Source organism: Chaetodon trifascialis, chromosome 2, assembly GCF_039877785.1.
Source record: "Chaetodon trifascialis isolate fChaTrf1 chromosome 2, fChaTrf1.hap1, whole genome shotgun sequence".
Classification (NCBI taxonomy): Eukaryota; Metazoa; Chordata; class Actinopteri; order Chaetodontiformes; family Chaetodontidae; genus Chaetodon; species Chaetodon trifascialis.
Genome location: NC_092057.1, coordinates 15979705 through 15999374, shown reverse-complemented (window position 1 = coordinate 15999374; position 19670 = coordinate 15979705). Strand labels below are relative to the sequence as shown.

General features: G+C 42.2%; 2 protein-coding genes across 3 annotated transcripts in view; both read right to left on the bottom strand.

Annotated features, from left to right (window-relative positions):
* Window positions 1–2035: 2035 nt before the first annotated feature.
* On the bottom strand, window positions 2036–9945 carry pdcd4b (programmed cell death 4b). 2 transcript variants are annotated; one of them, XM_070987602.1, is made up of 12 exons: window positions 9860–9945; window positions 9302–9411; window positions 8743–9060; window positions 6425–6519; window positions 5772–5885; window positions 5461–5682; window positions 4100–4197; window positions 3574–3688; window positions 3283–3390; window positions 3054–3164; window positions 2824–2963; window positions 2036–2746 (listed from the first exon to the last, which is right to left on the bottom strand). In XM_070987602.1, exons 2-12 carry the CDS (start codon window positions 9342–9344, stop codon window positions 2686–2688), a joined length of 1425 nt encoding a protein of 474 aa, XP_070843703.1. In that variant the 5' UTR covers window positions 9345–9411; window positions 9860–9945; the 3' UTR covers window positions 2036–2685. The 2 variants fall into 2 exon arrangements, with proteins under 2 accessions (XP_070843703.1, XP_070843711.1); XM_070987610.1 differs by lacking the exon at window positions 9860–9945 and adding an exon at window positions 9794–9815.
* Window positions 9946–11536: 1591 nt separating this feature from the next.
* rbm20 (RNA binding motif protein 20) overlaps window positions 11537–19670 on the bottom strand; it is a 45877-nt gene continuing 37743 nt past the window's right edge. The window contains exons 6-14 of the mRNA XM_070986657.1: window positions 19403–19549; window positions 18594–18725; window positions 18434–18513; window positions 17567–18278; window positions 17393–17479; window positions 16659–17250; window positions 15971–16036; window positions 13253–13374; window positions 11537–11637 (exon numbers count right to left, since the gene is read on the bottom strand). Coding sequence (XP_070842758.1) covers window positions 11569–11637; window positions 13253–13374; window positions 15971–16036; window positions 16659–17250; window positions 17393–17479; window positions 17567–18278; window positions 18434–18513; window positions 18594–18725; window positions 19403–19549 — 2007 coding nt within the window. The 3' untranslated portion in view covers window positions 11537–11568. The remainder of the gene's footprint in view (window positions 11638–13252; window positions 13375–15970; window positions 16037–16658; window positions 17251–17392; window positions 17480–17566; window positions 18279–18433; window positions 18514–18593; window positions 18726–19402; window positions 19550–19670) is intronic.

Below are 19670 nucleotides of genomic sequence, written 5' to 3'. Positions count from 1 at the left end.
TATTGTCATCAGTAGTAACGATATTTGACTCGGAGTTCACTCATAGAAAGCCATCATTGCCGTTAGTTAGCTAGATGCTAGCTAGCGTTACCTTTAGCAAGCTATTACAAGAATTTTTGCTCCCAATCTTAAAGCTAGCCCAACGACTCAGTCACTGTGTATTAAGATGAAAGGTTATATATGCAGACTCACTAATGTTAATGTCAATCATCAACCCAGCCAAATAGAATAGAAAAGTGAACTTTCGACATGTTGCAACCTCTAACTAAATTTCAAATATACCACAGGACATCAGCGATGCGAAGTTATTTCTCCTTTAGGATGGCCTTCCGTAATTTGTGTTCGAGTTCTCCTGTGTTGTAAAATAAGAAATACACGCACATACACTTGTCTGCAACCAAAATTTTACATTTTACCTAACTAATTTCTGAATGTAAATATGCTTAAGTTAATCTTCGTTAAATTAAGATCAAGCTTGTGCTCCAACCTGTCCTGAATGCAGTGTTGCTTACATTCGCAGACATTAAGTACACTACCCCTTCAATATTTGGGTTTCATGAATATACGTCAGACAAAATATTTTAAATGTAATAAACTCATATGTTTACCTTTCAGCGAGCACTCAGAAGACACAATGCCCGAAGTCAAGACACTATTCAGAGAAGTTCTGCCTAAACAAGGTCTGTACCACAATGGTCAGCTATTTGGACAGCAGTAGTCACAAACAAAAGATTGTTTGTGGAGCTCAATACAACATACAAACTGTCTAGAAATTTGCAAAAGCTCGCAAAATTAGTCAGTGGGTGTTCAGTATTGTGTGCTCCCTCTTTACAGTCTCTTTCACCGCTCAACAGCATTTACATTGTTGCACCATAGCAGGATAACAATATGTCTGTGGTTTTAAAAGGGCAATGCTTTTTAATGTGTTCAAGCAGTCCAGGGGCAGAGCACCAGATGTGTAAAATGTCCAGATGTTTCATGCAGTGACAGTGATTGGTAAAAACGGACCATCAGTGCAACAGAAATGTAAAACATTGGTGAGTGATTGCATAATGAGTTACAGCTGAGGGTCAACAGATATAACAAGCCTCCCGTTTGCATCTACCTTTAAAATCCTGGGGGTCGCAGGCTACCAGAGTGACACAATTGTAACTGTGGACCTCCTTGGAAGTACTGCTCTCAGTCACAGTACTTTATTTAGAAGTTTATTTGAAGCTAGAACATTTCTCACTGCTAATAATGCAAGAGGCTTTTGTGAAAAACAGCAACAATCCAGCCAAGTCTTATCATTTGCATTTAAGCCAAGATTAGTTGATTAAATGTGAGAATTCATGTGGACCCTTTTTTTGTGTTTTGGCAACATCCACAGGGCAACTTTCCATGGAAGATGTCCCTACCATGATTCTGTGCAAGCCAAAACTGCTCCCACTCAAATCAGTCACCCTCGAGAAACTGGAGAAGATGCAGATGGAGGCCCAAGAGGCCGTCAAGCAGCAGGAACTGGCAATGAGGGAGCAGTCGCAGTAGATTCCCTATGGAGGATTTTTAACAGCAGGAACGGTCAAATTGGCAGAAAATTCCTCTTGATGGATGGCACAAACCCAGCTTTTTCAAGCACTGGTAGAATGAGCATTTGTAGGGACAGTGGAGTGCAAGGCCAAGAAGTCAGCGATGTTCGGCTTCAGAGCAGATCAGCTCAGGAAGAGCTGGGAGTGTAGTCACCTGAGCTAGTCATTCATGCATGATCTACTGCATGTTATTAGTCAGGATTACATCTGGTGGTTGCCAGTTTTCCCAGTGCTGTTAGCCACTAAGTCCTAAGACTTTAGACTTTCTATTTGTATTATTGCATTTGTAATTTGGCATGAATGCACACAAGAAAATGGCAGTTAACTGCCTTCTTGTTGAGTCATTGTAGGGTAAAGCAATTAATGTGTCAGATTAAAGAGTTAAGTCCTAGAAAGTAGTGTTAAGTTGCACGTTGTAACATGTTATTAGTATTGTGTGTTAACATGACAACATCACAAAAACAGTCTTGGATTATTCAATATTGATTTAATGAACAAACAAGGAGCAATACGTGGTACATTTCACACACCAGTATTCCCCAGATATAAAAATAAACACTCTAAACACCATTTTGTGAAGTTATCCGACTGGTATTTGTTTTTGCACTGTACTCATGTCTCGACACCTTCAATAATGACATCTTTGTGCAATTTAAAGGGTAAAAAGAAAAAAAAAAGGTCAAACACAGCATAGAAACAGCAGCTAGTCAGGGAGCCAGTCTTGCACTTGACCCCCCCTTTTTTATACCCCTTTATAAAGCTCTTGACACAAACCAGTCATCTCTGTACAAACACTGCTTTCTAGAAAACACAAAAGGAGTGGCAGTGAAATCAAGAAAATACTGTACAAAACAACGTGGAATGACTGACACTGAGAGGTGTGGCACTTTAAGGGTTAGCTTATGGAAATGTTTATACTGAAACACCTTGGAGAAAGCGATCTACTTCAGTTTCAATCAAAAGTGCAGTTTTGTTTTTGTTCACCTCACCTCAATTTCCGAAACGTACATTCTTTTGACTGGGAAAAATTGTACCCGACTATTTTGAAAAATATGCAAGTAAAAATGTAGCTTTATCTCCGTCTTTTCAGGAAAACTGGCACATACAAAAGGGCTCCTCAGAAGCTTTCAACTTTGACAACACCACCATCTCCCTCGCTGACAAATCTCTTCCGACCCCTGACAAGAGACACAACACATTAACAACAAAAAGAGATGAGTGTGGTGGTGTGTCAAAATCAGCAGCGTGCGCTTACCGACAGGGACAAAGATCTCTTAACTTCACATCAATGATTCCCATACTGAAGCTCTTATCGACAAACTGCTCCAGGATGAAGTACGCACGAGGGACATCGATGTTGATTTCAGCAATGTCCATATAAACCCTTTCGTAGCCCTGTGAAGGAACACAAGAACACTGTATGTAAACAAATGAATATAAATTAGCGTGTGCAGTGCCTGATTCAAACACCAGGTGGCACCTTACCCTTCTCATTTGGTCCACAGTGATGACAGAAGAGGCAGAGAGAGACTTGAGTAGCTGCTGAACCATTTTGAAGGTTTTTTCTCCTTTGGACTCCAACACCATCACTATAGCCTGAGCGAGATAGCAGAAATATTCACAGCCGTGTATTAATACTAACAACCTTTCCTAGGAGTTATACAAATTATATTTTAGTTGAGGCCCAGCTGGGACGCTCTGCTTCAAACTTTACCTCATAGACAAACTCGTGGTGGAAATGGGGAACCTCTAGATCCCTCAGGCATCTCTCAGCCTCCTTGCTGTCTCCAGACAGGATGTACTCCTTCAGCAGCAGGTTCATCTGACAGCACACAGAATAGGAAATGACAATTGTAAGCTTGTGGTTCATTTTTCCTACAGCTACAGAGAGTTGCGAAGAAAGACAAATGAAAAACAACAATACAAAAACATAAATAAATTGACACTGCTAACGAAGACATGGTCTACTACCAGTGTCTCCTCACGTCTGCTTTATGTAACTTACCTCTTTGATGAGCTGTGTGACAGGCCTCTGGCCCCCACCTGTCCCCCACTGGTTGTCTATGCGTAGGCCACCCAGGCTCATCTTCAGCAGCACCGCCGCCCGGTCCAATGCCGCTCTGGAAGAGAAAAGACGAGTAAGTTTGTGGGGGGTAGTTGAAACACAAACACTTGTTTGGTCTGACCTTATTCTTATTTGTGATCTAGAAAACTCACAACATCTTAATTTGGTTTGTTTTATTAATGCAACTCTTCTCTTGTTTACATGCATACACACAAAACTCAAAGAACAGTTCAGGTTCTCATGTTCTTTCTCACCTTCCCTCCTGAAAGTGGCCACTCTTTATGCTTTATTTAACGCTATGAGTATTACAGATACATGAAAGCTTCTGTATGATATTGGTGAATGAACATTCTCCTATCTTCAGCAGTCAATATCACTTGCAAACACTTCACGCCCTTTCGTAATCTCTAAAGACTTTCATGATAAGAGCGTAAAAAAGGAGACCGAAATTAAAAAGCACACACACCTTGTGTATTCACAGTCAACTCTGCCTTTGTAGCCCTCGATGTAGCTCTTGGACAATATTTGGTCGCTAACAGCACGTGCAATGAACTGACCCACCAGCTGGAAAGCAAACACAAAAGAGGGTAAAAAATGTAAACAAATGGGAACAAAATGCAAAGCACCACATCGAACACAGCGCAGTTTGACAGACAAAGGGTCAAAGTCAGAGGGTGAGGGATGCAGCCTGTAGCCCAAAGTCAAGGGCCTCGTGCTCATGAATAACTGACATTTAAAACACAGCACTATTCTGTGCAGGGGCATTTCAGGAATGCAGTGAGGAATGAACATTTGTTCAGGGAGACAGTGACTCTGTGTTTGTTGGTTTTGTTGCATGAGAATAAATAAAACGTCACAAATTTCATCCGCTCCTTTAAGAAAAACTTGGTAAATTCAAACAAACAAACAAAAATCAAGTTAACGAGCAAAGATCTGTAACACTGCTGTTACACAGTCTGAAGCACTGGAGGCCCCACAGAAACACTGAAATCACAGATGTCTGACAGTGGCCTGTGTGGCATGTGTGTGTGTGTGCGTATGTGTGTTTGTTTACAGTAGTGTGAGCACATGATTTAGAGAAACGAAAAGAGCTGGCTTTGCTCTTCTGGCCTCCACAAAGCCTGCGCTCATCGCTGATCATTGTTCCTGTTCAGACGAGAGGCAGCTACATCTCATCTGACCCATGGCTGCGGCCAGACCGGCAGGCACAAGAGTGTGTGTGTGTGAGAGAGAGAGAGAGAAAGAGAGAAAGAGAGAGAGAGGGAGAGAGAGAGAGAGAGAGAGGGGGAGAGGGAAGGAGGTGGGGGCAGTGCCGAGTCATTATGCCTCTTTAAAACCACAGAGAACCGTGAGAAATGACTATAGAGCCCAAATGAAGCGATGAAAGGAGGGCTGTGGGGGGAGGGCAACCGATAACCCTTTGAGCGTCCTTCGCTGAGCTTGCATTTTGCCAGCGCAGACAGACAATGGCCAGAGATCTCATGTCTGTGCAGGCTGAAAAGGAAAGTATACACACACCATCTCTCTCTCTCTCTCTCACACGTCAAACCACACTGTTTTTGCTTCACCACAGACCAAGTTAAAACCCAAATAGAAAGCCTATGTTGTAATGTTGTGTGCTTACTATTTACAGATATGAGCCACTTCTCTTGATCAGTTTGCTAAAATGTCTGACGTGGCAAAAAAATAAAAACAAAAACACATAACACAAGTAAGAAAAGAGTATATGACATGGATTTACAGTAGTTCCAGGGCCTCGCTTTATTTTTGCAAATGAGCTGCTAATTGAGCTACAGGTGTACACACGCATATCGCCAGGAGACTCACCTGTGGGGCCCCGGGTGTATCCAGGACCAGATCGGGCAGCTCTCGGAGCAGTTTGTCGAAGGAACTTTCCATGTCGCTGCGGGACAAAACGGGCCCGCACAGGTCGGCCAGCAGCCTGGAGGTGAGCTCCCGCTGGCTAGCTTTGGCCTCCAGGGCCAGCGACACAGCCAGCGAGGGCACCTCGCTCCGCATGGGCCCCAGGTTCAGTTCTGCAAGCAGCTCCTGGATGTAGAGAGAGGCGTCAACTTGGCACGGCCTTTAAAGTTGTGTTCAAGTCTTGCTATCGGCAGATTTAAAGGCTGTTTCCTTACCACTACTTCATTTGTGTCTGCGTGTTCAAAGTACTCTTGCACAATGGGGATGACTGTCTTCTCAAAGTCCCTCTCATCCAGCGGGGGAACCACAGTCTCATACACACAGTTTTCCTGTCAAAACATAGTCACACTCCACATATTACGCCTAGATTACTTACTTAAAGAACACAGTTATTATGTCCACGTGGCTGCACACCCCACCGGAAACATTTCAGAAACAGACCATTCTGCCTGCCTGACCTGCTCGGATTTTGTTAATTTTACCTTCATTTTTGTGCTTCGGGACTCTGCACAGGGTGTTTTATTTTGAAAACTGAGCAGATTCTCTCTGCTGTCCCTTTATCTGACTTCCTGCCGATCTAATCTGCCCTGCGCAGTTTGACCCAAAAACAAACTAGTCACGTACGTTAAGCAGAGCAGAGAGACGCTTGTGGGATACTTCTGAAATGTGCTGCAGCACATCTGGTGGAATTCTAAACAGTGTCTACAGTGAGTGTGATGAGATCCAGTGGCCACACCACAGCATTACAGTCTCCACATGAGAACTATTAATTGCAGGCTTGTGCACTGGATCGCATTAGATTTTCCCAGTGACTGTGCTGATTCAAACACATTATGAAGATGTACAACATCAACCCCGCAGTCAGTACCTGAGCTTCGTCATAGTTGGGGTCTTTCTCATCGACCTCCTCCGGTTCATAAACTTCACCAGATCGGCCCCATACACCTTTTCCTCCAGCACCACCTGCAGACAAAGGTCACTGACAATGTTAGACATGATATCTGATAACGTCCCATTCGCACATGTCAAGGATATATGGAAGAAAAGCAAAGCCATGAGCAGCATCATGTTCCAAAGATTTAGTGGCACACATGTCTTGGTTACCTGAAAGATGAGTTGTTTTGTACAAACACCTTCAAACCCTTTTCAGTAGTAATAATAGGACGGTGGGGGTTACAGAGCATGGTGTCAAATATTGAGAGAGAAACAGAAAGGTGACCTCATCTAGAGCAGGGAAACATCTCGTATCTCAAGTGCTTTTGCAACATTTGTCAGACTAAACCCAATACGACATTTTCTCACTAAGAGCCTGATGTTTTGTTGTCATGGATGTTTTCATTGCAGGCCTCGTTGTGTCAGGTCTCACTGATTCATTTTCAAGTGTAGGTTCAGTTCTAGCACCAAGAACGAAATGACAGTCAAGAAATGTGAGATTCGTTCTGACAAAATGTCAACCAGTGATTTAACATTAAATGTACAGACAGCTGCTCTGTGCTTTACTCAGGTGATGATCTGCTTAGTGTCAGAGCTCTGCATCCAAACCAACCCCACAATCACTCTAAGCACATCCTCACACGCAGCACATCTCTGACTTCATGAAGAGCTCGTCCACTGGCCACAGATGTAATACTATCGGTGTTACAGTAATATTACTAATATACAGAGCATTGTCTGTGTGTGTGTAATCTGTACTAATTCCCGTGATAGATTCTTTAACACAAGAACCCAACATGCTGTGATATAATCCCTCTATTTGAGGAGGTAATGCCTTTGAATGTGTCACACAAACAAATCTGCTTGGTCTGAGGTCAGCGCTGGCAGATTGCAGACAGTTTAAGAAGCCCTGAACCAAGCAGCTTGTGTCACATGCTTCGAAACCTCCATTAGTCCCAGCTCGATATGTGGCATATGACATGCCACTATATTTAGCTCGGCCCACATCGGCTGTGCGAACCCGTCCCACTTTGAGGCGTTCTTGTTCGCTCTCAACAAAGATTCTGCACATCCACTGCGTTTGTCTTTCAAAAATGCAATGCATGAACATTTAATGCAGGAAAGCTCAGATAACAGGGCTCCACTGGCACGGCAATTGTGTTATGTAACAAGTAAAACCTCCAGACACGGTGCCAAGAGACTACAATTGCTCCAGTTCCACTGCCCATGGGAAGAGCACAGTGACTGAACTGTTCTGCAGTCTGCTGGGGCAGACACACACACACACACACACACACACACACACACACACACACACACACACACACACACACACACACACACACACACACACACACACACACACATGCACGCTTAGATCACTGAATGCAGACGCATAGAGTGAAACAGCCGGACTATCAGAAGATGTGGACACTTGATCAATTTTTATCTATTCAGGCTCTTGTGATGCATCACAATTGCTTGTTAAATATAATGACGAGCAAGGAGAAGGCAGGTCAGAGGAGCGATCCGTGGTTTGTTATGTAAAGTGGATGAGGAGCCACGGTAACAGCAAGCCATTAAGCAATATTATCACACCGATAAGTATTTATCGATAGCTATCGCTGTGCCCTAGTGGACTAGAGCATCTCACTTCAATGAATCAAAAACAGTTAACAAATCTAAGTCATGCACAGGAAAATCAAATGTTCCACAGACCTTATGAAAGTAACTTATCATTTATCTTCCCTTATGGTAGCAGCCAGCTGCCTCTGTAGGATTTAATGGTGAAATATTCACATCCCACCCAACGCAGGCACAGAATATCTCCGACGAAACTAACTTCTGGTTGCACAAATGTTGCCATGACTATTCCTTGACCTCTAATGGAAATTTCCAGAAAAGCTTGGCTGAGCAGACTGCAAGTGTTTGGTGTGATATCACCAAGCCATTTGTGTACATGCCAACTGGTTTATGGCTCCTCGAAGGAAAGCCACCAGCTGACGGCAACATGAGGTCACACTGTGACAAAGACTTTCCCTTTGAAGCACTGACATGTCAGTGGCTCTGTGATTGCCTCTTACTCGCCTGTGTTAATGACCAGCAAATGGTTATCCTTTGAAAATTAGAGAAACTGAGACATTTGATGTCTCTGGCATCACAGTGTTGCATGGCAATAAAACATAATCATACGGCCATATTTAAAAAAACTGGACTGACTTCTTCATTTATAAAAATGTTACATCCTCTTGCCTTTCTTTGGCAGACCTCTTCCCTTGCCCAGTCGAGACTTTCTGTCCAGCAGCTTGCTCTTGGGGCTGGTGGGTGCCACCGAGGTTCCCCTGACCACGTCCCCGGTGTCGCTCAGAGAGTCCCCCCTGCCAGAGTCCCTGGAGGAGTTCTTCCTCAGCCTCCGCTTGGCCTTCGCCTTGAGACGCGCTTCATGGATGCTGTTGCTGGATGAGGACACCCAGTTGCCATTGATCTCGTTGTTGATGTTTTTGTTGCCCATAACTAATTCTCGATTGTCTTCATCTCCAGACGCAAAGGAGTCGCTCAGGTCCCCGGCCTCTGTTGGATCACAAGGGAAAGTGTGGTTCATGTTAAAGATGACAGACGCTTTTCGCAGCTGGTTTAATAGTCACGTAAGATAAGAAGCAGAATGAAACCAATGTGCGAATTCAACAACGCCAAACACTTCAGGCAGTGCAAGAAACAAGCCGTCAACCACTTCCGCATGAAAAAGTCCCAGTGCCCCACATCAGAGGCAGCTGATGAAGCATTTACATCGCAGTGACAGGCTCTCACTTACCGACGGGGTTCGCGTTCAGCCAGGCCTCGCAGTCATTTGCCATGTTTTACAGTAGAAACGAGATCTTGCAGCAGAGCAGCGTGCAAAGAGGAGTTTATTTCAAATGATGCCTGCAATGTTGAAGAGGAAAGAGAAACTTTAGACGAAGACACGCGTTGATAACATGTCCAGACACGGTGCGACGCAGCAGCCTCCCCTCCCCCCACCCATTCAAAGTCACAGTGTTGGTAAACAATGGCTAACGTTACGTTAGCTTCAATGTTCGCTGCCACAAGGAATAGCTGCACCAAAACACCAAACTCTGAGTTCTTAACTGCACATATAAAGCTATTGCTGCTAATATACATAATCTAAATATACAGTTACAATTGAAGACCTTGATGTACACCGCTGACTCGTCGTTTGTGTTGTGGAAGCCCCAGATTAGCGTTAAATTGCTAGTACATCTTTGAGCTACATCGTTAAAATCGTTTAATCCTCGACAACACTGACATGTACAATATGCTTTTTTATCTCCTTTGCTCCGTCGATGAAATATCTCACAATAAAGTCACTGACCGTCTGTTGGCTTCACGTTCCAAACTCTGACACGAACCCTGTTGTTTTTGTTTTATCTACCCAGCAACTCAGACACGTAGGGCTGTGTTTTCAATCTCTGATTGGCTGGAGGTACGTGGGGTTTTAAAAACAAAGAACCAATGAAAATGCAACACGGGATTTTCTTCTCGCATGTTCTGTTCGCTCTGTGCGGCTGATAGCGTGCTGCCCCCTACCGGTAATACTGTAGAACAGCTCCCTCTATTCTTTGAAACTGCCTGTTTGACACATTAACTCCAACATTCAGGTTAATTAATTATGATGATGATGATGATGATAATGATTGACTCTGTTCTTCTTGCCAAAGCTTGTTAATCATCCTGAACAGGTACTTCACTTAAGAATATTACACTTTGGATTGCTTTTTTTTTTTTTTTAATAAAAAGCACAGTAATTTTGGAAAAGATTAATGTTAAAAATACAAACTGAGCTTTACACATCTATTTAGAGATTTATTTGTTGCAGCACCCAGATGTTTTTTGCCCCAACACTTGGGGGCACTCTTTAACAACACTCCCACTCAAGTTCGACCAACAACAGCAGAAAATGGACGGAAAGATGGAGCGCTGTGTCATCTGCGGGTGGTGATTGTATTACTCTCACCACATAGCATACACAATATGTTAGATATTCATTTGAGTTATAAGGAAATTCCTGTTGACACAAGTTTACAATGTTTATTCAAGTTTTTATTTAATCAGAAATCATATGAAAAGTTTGTCAAAGAAAATAACACTATCATTAACGTCACAGGATCAGTATTCACAGTATACAAAAACAAATTCTGTCTTAATAATCCCTCTGAGCAAATCACTGTAACATGAAATATTGCATTTTTAACTCTGATAAATTAAAAACATGGTCCAGTTTAAGGTCTTCAATATTTAAGGCATTACATATGTTGGCAGATATGACTGGGGTTGTCTTATGAATTAAAGCCAACATAAAACTTCAAGAAAAGATCTTTGGCATAGTTGCATCATTATCGACCCAAATGATGTACATTTTACCTGACAGACAGATATTTTAGTGCACAAACTGACACAAAAGAAAAACAGCAAGACCCTTTAAAGCCCCAGATATAAATAAAAATGAAAATGTCGTGTAATAGGCTTTACACCGAAATCTGTTCAACAAATACAACAAACCTGAGAGTCGGCCTCAGTTCTGTAACTGAGAAGAAAAATTCAGTGGCACATATTTCAAGTCATTTTGCAGCTGTAAATGTACTGTAGTTAGGATGAGTACAATTTAACTCAGCAAATGGACTAACATTAGCCCTTACTGTTAAACTTTTCTCAGTCATTAGAAATCATCTTAAATACATTCCTATTCCCCCAAAAAACTAAACAAATAAATGTCATCACACACAATCCAATGAGAACACTTTAAGAAAATGTATAAACATCAACAAATAAATAAATATTGCAGCCTCACTTTACATTACACTTCAGGTATGTACAAGATTGAGAGTGTCTAAGGCTAACATTGTCCATGCAAGACATCCATCCAAGCATCTCTCCCCCAAAACCTCAAAGCCAGTGCAACTGTCCACATGCTCAAGCTTCCATGTGTCACATTCTCTGTGCTGTAGATCACAACATCACAAATGAAAGAATCTTTTCTTTCCTCTGCCGTGTGCTGTACAAGAGAGGTCAAGCTGATGTACGTCACTGTGCTGCTGAGGGTTCAGCAAGCGCGCCGGAGACACTGTCCTCTGCCAGCTGAGACAGGTATTTCTGTGGAAGAGTCGAAGAAAAGATGAAAAATTACAGTAAATAAATTAAATAAATACATTATATACAGGGGAAAAATGGCAAAAACTAATCTAAAGCCATTAAACACCACTACACACCATACACACACACACGCAGACAGACACACTGAGCCTTGACAGACAGCACAACTGTTAAAAACAGGTTTTTTCCTCTTGGAATGTAATCCATCAAATGTTAGGGAATCGCTGCTCCTCCGCCTTGCCTCAGCTGTGCTGCCGGGGACGAGAGAAATGCAAGATGGCTTGGCACTGACTGGCCAATAATCAGAAACCTAATACAGCAAGTTTACATGCGATGTCTATGTTTGTGTGTGTGTGTGTGTGTGTGTGTGTGTGTGTGTGTGTGTGTGTGTGTATGATAGGATTTTGTTGACATCTGTCTGAGTTTGTGTTTACCCATCTGATTGCATCCCTTCATTTTTCATTTCTGACTAATTTGTTACTTACTATCATGTACATTGTAAAGTTCTATATTATATTATTCTGAACTATATTATATCATTTGTCTTGCACATGTACATAATATACTGCACCGACACGTTATACTGGTCCATCATCACTGCTGTGAATCATATTTGTACTATGTCCAATCACCACTATTGTGTGTGTTTTTGTATTGTTTTGGCTGTATTTTAACTTAATTGTTCACCTTGTCTATTCAGGTATAGATAAAGCTTTTCTATATTATCTTATTTCAGTGTAACAACTACAGTATTGCTTTTTATATGTCTCTTCTATTTTATTCCTATCCTGTTTCAGTTGACTATTTTTTATTCTTATTCTTATGTGTGTAGTAGCACCTTCAGCCCATGAGGAACAACATTTCATTTACCTGTGTACTAAATATATAGATGAACAACAAAAACAAACTTGAACAAATCATATTTTCAATAACCAATAAGTCTATAAAATGTCAGAAAATTGTAAAAATGGCCAACAGATGTCCCAGGTGTCCAACAAACAGTACAAAGCACAAAGACATTTAATCATATGCATCTTTAAATTTGAGAAAGCAGGACCACAGCATTTTCCTTGATAAATGACTTCAACAGTTGGTAAATTCTCAAAATTAATGATATAAATGACAACATTTTTTCTGCTGCCTCAGCTGATTGTCTGTTATTTCACTGCATTGCGTATACTGTCAAACTCCAATCTGGCAGGCAAAGAGTTAAAATACAAAACAAAGAGCAAGTTGGATTATTATGCTGAGTGTCTAAAAACATTGCACAGTTTACATGGTGCAGTGCCGCATGTGCTGAATGTATGAGTGTGAAGAATTGCTCATCAACCCAGCGACAGGTGGTGTAAAAAATGTTGTTACCAGACCACACTGACTGTGTACCACAGCAGCAGTGTCCTCACTACAGATTAGCATTTTCAATACTGCTTTCGCTGGTGTAAAAGAGTAAAAAAGAGTGAGAGCAAACGCTCAGGCAGACATGTTGTAGATGTGCATACAGTACAAACATTCACTGTCAGGTACACAAATCTACACCCACAAGGGTTAGCATGCTCAAAACATTCAGGGAGGAAAAAATGAGCAAACTGAGAGAGCGTCTCCGTGCAGTGTGTACCTGTAGGTTCCTGTAGTGCACAGTGCTGCGGCAGTGAGCGGTCTTTGCTGTGTCCTCACTGGTGTAGAACAGTCCGCAGAGTTTGCAGTAGAAGCCGGTCCTCGGCACAATGAACTCCACTCCTGTTAGACAGCAAACGCAGCAATTAGAGTTCAATCATCCCAGAATCAGCACCTGACAGACGAGGCTTCTCCCAAAAGGCATTTATTGCAGTAGAGCTCGATGAATACTGCAACTGAATACATGCTTGTAAATGTCTTATGTATGCACTAATTAATACAAATTGGATTGTATATATTGTTTATTTTATAGTTTTGCACTACTTAACGTATGGTTCAGTTGTTTCTATGTCTTTTTTCTTATGCAGGTACATTGAGTGCGATGTTTAAACCAGAGTCAAATTCCTTGTATGTGCACACATACTTGGCCAATAAAGCTGATTCTGATAAAATATCCTATTTCTTTTATTTACTGTACATCCATTTTTAAGCATTTTAAAACAATGACACAGAGAAAGTAAAGTATGCGTCTGTCAATGGCAGGCTGAACAAAGTGAGCTCTCTGGGTGCACCCTCACTACACCACCTTCTTCAGGGCCAATGTGACTGATTCTAGACAACAAAAAATGTTCTAAATCAAAGAGCACGATATAACAAATACATACAAATATCACTGAAAGTGAAACAGAATTAAAAGGGAACTCTGTTTGGTGATGAACTTCACTCTCTAACAGAAAGATGTGCTGTATGTGAAAACAATCAGCTCTGAAATCATGAGATTAAATGTAATCTGCATATGACCACAAATTTACTTTCTGCAGTGCTGAGTGAATTAGAGAGGGTGGGACACTGCTGTCTTACTTGATTGATGCTGATAAAATGAATATCCTTCCATTAACAAGTTTACCTCTAATGCCAGCTGAGACACTAATGCGTTTACAATTACACCTTGATTACATGAAATTAGACAGTACGAGGCTTTCTGAGGAGGTGTGGGGGGAGATATGTACTTTCAATGGTCTTCAACTAACTCTATGGACTGGAGAGAACACTGTTGGAAGAATGTCATAAGGTATTTTAAGACCCCATGTCAAGAAAAATACAAGAACACAAATGCAACCTGTTGGAGACAATGTGGCTCTTCAGAGGCAAACCATTTCCATGTATTTTGGAGCTGCTCCAAACTGAACCAGTACTGGAGTGATATTCATACACTGGATAAAGTCTTCAAATGTCATATCCCCCTTAACTTTGAAAATCTGTATCTGTGACATGTTGTGTGTTTGAAACTAAGGAGGGACATAAAGTTGCTCCAGGCTCTTCTAGCTGCAAGTAAAAAATCCATTACCAGGAAGTGGTTAAACCCAACACCACCTTCAATTGAGGACTGGCATGGTATTATTCTAGAAATATTCAAAATGGAAAAGCTCACCTATTGTCTGAGAACCCAAAAGGTTAAATTCTATCAAATATGAGAAAAATGGATCGACTTTATAACCCCGACTCGAGCAGACTTTATATAATCCCTCTGAATATTTTTTTATCTTTTTATTTTTTTTCCTTTCTTTTTGTCAACTTACTATCCCTGGTAGGAATAACAATAAGCAAGTTCCCTCACCTCAATGTATATAGTTGTCTTTTTAGGATTGCTTCACATGGATGCATAAACTGCAACTATGAAGGGTGTAAGCTTATATCTTGAAGAGTGTTTGTTGAGTGTAAATGTGTTAAAACTTTCATAATTAGAAAAATGTACAAGGACATGTTCTAAGGAAATTGACAATGGACATTCATGGAGGACCAAGAAAACTGTCCTTAACCACACAAACTGTGACTCTTGTTGACACTTGTTGCTCACCTGTATGTAAAAATGGTTGCATAAACAAGCAAATAAAAAAAAAAAAAAAAATTAGACAGTACGAACATGTACACGTGTTATTTGAGTTCAGGTAAGCACCAAGGTACATTTCAGCGACACATATCTGGCTGCCAGCTTCCGTTCCAGACAAACACGACAATAAACAATTAACAAAATGGCAACAACAACAACCAGATGAGTCATCGGTGTTAAATTTGTCTCAGCCATGCCACCAATGGACAGTTTGTTCTGGACACACACACACATTCTTGGGGCATCATACAGCAGAAATAGCCACACTCTTCTGTCTGGACTGTGGTCTGTTGTTGCTGTCGCACTGCACCAGGGCTTATGTAAGTCTCCATGCAGCAGGCCCAATGCTCGCCATATGCTTGGCTGTGTCATTCTAACTCTAATATATGGATTCATCTCTCAGGGGTGCATTTCACAACATGACTGTGGAAATAGGCCAGCAAGTGGCCAAGCAATGCCAGCCAATTAGAGTGCTAATGCAACAGGTTGTTGGTGCACATATTAATGGCGTCCATGATAATACTTTATCTTTACGACTAAGACCACAGGCTCAGTTCTCCATGAGCGTGTATCTGTGGCAACAATTAAATATAGACCAGTTCAAGGACTCTTGGTCTCAGTTTAATCCAGCCACAGAAATCTGATATGGTCTTCATCATCATGGCTACCGTTGAATCCTTTTTGCATCACCTGATATTTGCTGACAAAATGAGAACTACGCGGACTAAATTTGAGATCTTCAACAGTTTTATTTATGCTCAGTGTATTTTTAAAGTTAGAGTAAAGTTAAGGTAGACTCAGAATGATGATAAAGTCTGTTATGCTTACCCAAAGGGATGCTGTGTTCACTGACAGCTTTGTCTTGCTCACGAGACGGTGCGGGGGCCTCAATCTCTGTAAAAGGTATATAGATTATGAGAAAGGCAGGATGAACCAAATCTTACAAATTATGGAGGATGCCTTATGGGAAATATAGGAAATATGTGAAAAGAATTCTTTGGCAAATAAAAAAAGAAGTTGTTTTTCAACAAACATTCATGCAAGCAATGTATGTATTCTGTAGTTGTAATAATTAGTTTGTCAACTGCAGACCATTTTGTCATCCTATACATTGTCTGTGAAACTCTGCAAGCACTGAGCACCGCATGTAACCGATGCTATGGCTGCTGTAACTGTTCATCCTGCCCACAGTTGACATCAAGAGATCCCTTCCTAAACAGATTTCAGCCTAAGAGTTTGGTTCTGGGTAAAGACACAATCGAGAGTTCAGCTGAGGCTCATGTCGGGATACAACAGTCTGGATAAGTCAAGGGGATAACTTCCACAGTTAGTCTTTTTGGAGCAAAATTCCCTCTTTTTCACTATCCCTTCATCACAGCGCAACAAGGAAAAACACTGAGAGGGAACTTTTACAGACAACTTTGAAAAACATCCACTCGCTCTTTGAACTTCAGGATGCAACTGATTAACATAATATAATGGACGGCAATACATTAGACTTGTCTAGAGAAAGTACCTTTTTTAAGGCTGTCATCCTTGTGTTGAACCCCATTATTGATTGCTTCTGTGATCTGTCCTACTTCCAAGGTTTTGCTGTCCTCTGATGCACAAATGTGGTTATCCATTGACTCGTCTGATGGCCCACTTTTAATTGCTTTATCCTCTAAACATGTCTCCTCCAGTGCAGCTTTGAACTCCTCACTGGGGAAGTCACTGAGGTTAGTGGCTGGTGGCTCAGGAGCCACTGGACCCTGTGGTGACTGGAGCTTCTGGTCTTCAGGACTGGTTACAGATAAAACACTGTCTGCTTTCTCAGTCACAGATGCTTCTGCCTGGTCTCCACTGTCCTCACAGAACTTTCCCTGGTTAGACTTCTCGTTGGACGTCTCCTGCGCCTCCGAGGTGGGGCTCAGTGGTACAATGTGCTCCTCCACTGATTCTTCCTCTGCAGACTCTTTGGAGCAGGATGCGTTTTCCAGTTCAGGGAGGTCTGGCTCTATAATGGAATCATCTTCTCCTCCCACTTCGTCTACTGTGACCAGTTCCTCCATGTTCTTAGGATACCAACACTCTTCATCAGTGTCATCTCCACTTTCCCACTCCTTCACCTTAGGATGGAGGAAGAAAAGAGCTGTTAATAATCTACTCCAGCTTTAAGGAGGGTATGACCATGTTTACGGTTAATCTGTGGGGTTAAATAAGGGTCTGAAGTAGTCTGAATGTGGAGTAGAGATCAGAATGCTGACTTACTGTGCTTTTATTTTTACTACATTCAGTAGCCTCTTTTAGCTTATTGCTTTGCTGAGGTGACACAGACTTTTCTTTTGACTGGCGATCCTGGGAAAAGAAACGATTAGCAGCTGGAAGGATGCACCATTTAAAGCAGGTATTCAACAATAAGACACATTTGCAGCATTTACTCACAGTATTTTCAGGAGCATTTTCTCTCTCATGTTTTTCCGCAGTGGCGTGCCTCCTGCTCGTCTTTTTGCTCCTGCCCCTGCCCGGTGAACTCGGCCTCTTGTCTTCTACTGCTCTGCGGGGTGGCTCCTCAGTCATCTCAACTTCCGAATGCCTCGATCTGCTGTGGTAGTCGCCACCATCCCTCCTCTTTGGCTTTGGATCATGTCTTTGGTACGGAGGTCTGGGTGGCTTGTCTGACTTGTACATTTGTTCCTTCATGTAGAAGTCGTCCTCAATGTTCCTGTAAGAGCTGAAGGACATGCCTTGAGGGCTGCCTCGTGGGTGCCAGTCTCTGTTGCCCCTCATTCCTTCACCTCCACCTCCTCCTCCTCCTCCTCGCTCATCTACACATCTCGAGCTCATATGATCCAAGGGTTTCTGGTAAGCCTTCCGACGGTCAGCTACCCGTCCATTAGGCCGATCATCATCCACGCTGCCCCCGTTCCTCCACGGGTCATCCCTCTCCCTTTCATCCTCACCCCGTCTTAAGTGCGATGACCAATCCCAAGAGCCCCGGCGGGGGCCCATGCCATTGCTGCCTCTTTCCGGACCCCTGCACGGTGCCCCCTGGGGGCTGTGGGCTGAGCTGCATGAGGTAAAACTGGGGCTGTGGGAATGAGGACTCAGAGAGCGGCTGATTGGGCTGCGGGAGCGTGCCCTCTCTGGCATGTAGCTGGAGGAAGATGATGGGTAAAAATCTTAGAGAGCTGTACTTCGTGTTGTCATTTTGATTCAGCTTAGGTAAAAATCATCAATGACATTTCGACCTCACTGAATTTCCACTTTGCTTTTCTTTATAGGTGGCTCAAAGACAGAAAGTTGACTTACTGTTCAATCTCTTGCATCTCATCCCTCTCCCTCTGAGAGCTGATATCCTGGATGATCGACTGAACATCTTTACCTGGTTTCTACATACAGGAGAAATTCAAGTTCAGTGATTGGTTAACGCAGCCTATGACAAGCTGTTTACATCATGCTGCAGTCTTACCTTGAGCTGTAGCTCCTTGTACCTCTTCGACATTCTGATGAGAAGTTTCTGATTGTTAATCATAGCTGGAGTGAGTTGGTAGTATTGAACCATGGCCTGAGCTGCTTCAACATAAGCCATCTCCAGAAACGCCTGAGGGGAGAAGAGAAAATTGCTTTTAACAATAATCCCCCTCTGACAGATATATGGTCTGTCTCGCAGGACATCTGCACAAACATGTTTCGCATCTCACATGTCAGACTGGGATGCGAACAAATCTTTGAAAATCACAAGGAATCACATTTCATGACCACAATAAATCAGCAGAACAGTCGCTTTAGTCCTCGTAACCAAAACCATGATTTTAGTATGAATGCTATAAATTTGATAGGGGTGACATTAGTGTTGCAGTTTAGTTCTGATAACTGAAACCTGCGAGCCTGAGTGAGCTGTCATGTACTAGTAGTTAAACAGCCAGTAAGTTATGACAAAGTACATGATATCACGTAACAGCTGCAGCAGAAAAAAAGCTGTTGATGATTGTAACAATGCACAGAGATAATTTGGTGATTTGCATTTGGATACATTTCTTCTAAAATACTCGCAGGATCATCAGGAGCCCACCAGCACTAAAGTTTGTGCAAACACACACACACACACAAGACTTTTAAGATGATCTGGAGTTTGACTCAAGGTAGTATGCAATTAAAGACGCTGCCATTGGTTATAAAAGCCCATGGACGTACAGGAGCACATACGCAATATATAGAAAATACAGAAGATGACTGTCACCCTGGACACTTTATAGGGTTCATGTAACATTATTGTACCTGATGGGTAGAGCGCATGAGGATGTAGTTGGTGACTTTGCCAAACGGTAGTCCCAGGTTGATGACATCATTCTCTGTGCAGCTGCCTTCAGGGAGGTTGCAGATGTGAACGACTCGCCCTGCTGTAGCCTTCCTGGGTGGAAATGGCTGCAAATAATAAAAAAAACATTACAATCAATGTTTCGTTTTGTTTTTTTTAAACATGAAAACAACTGTTGCTGAATTGGGTCAACAATCTTCATAATGGCATATCAATATTTAAACCAAA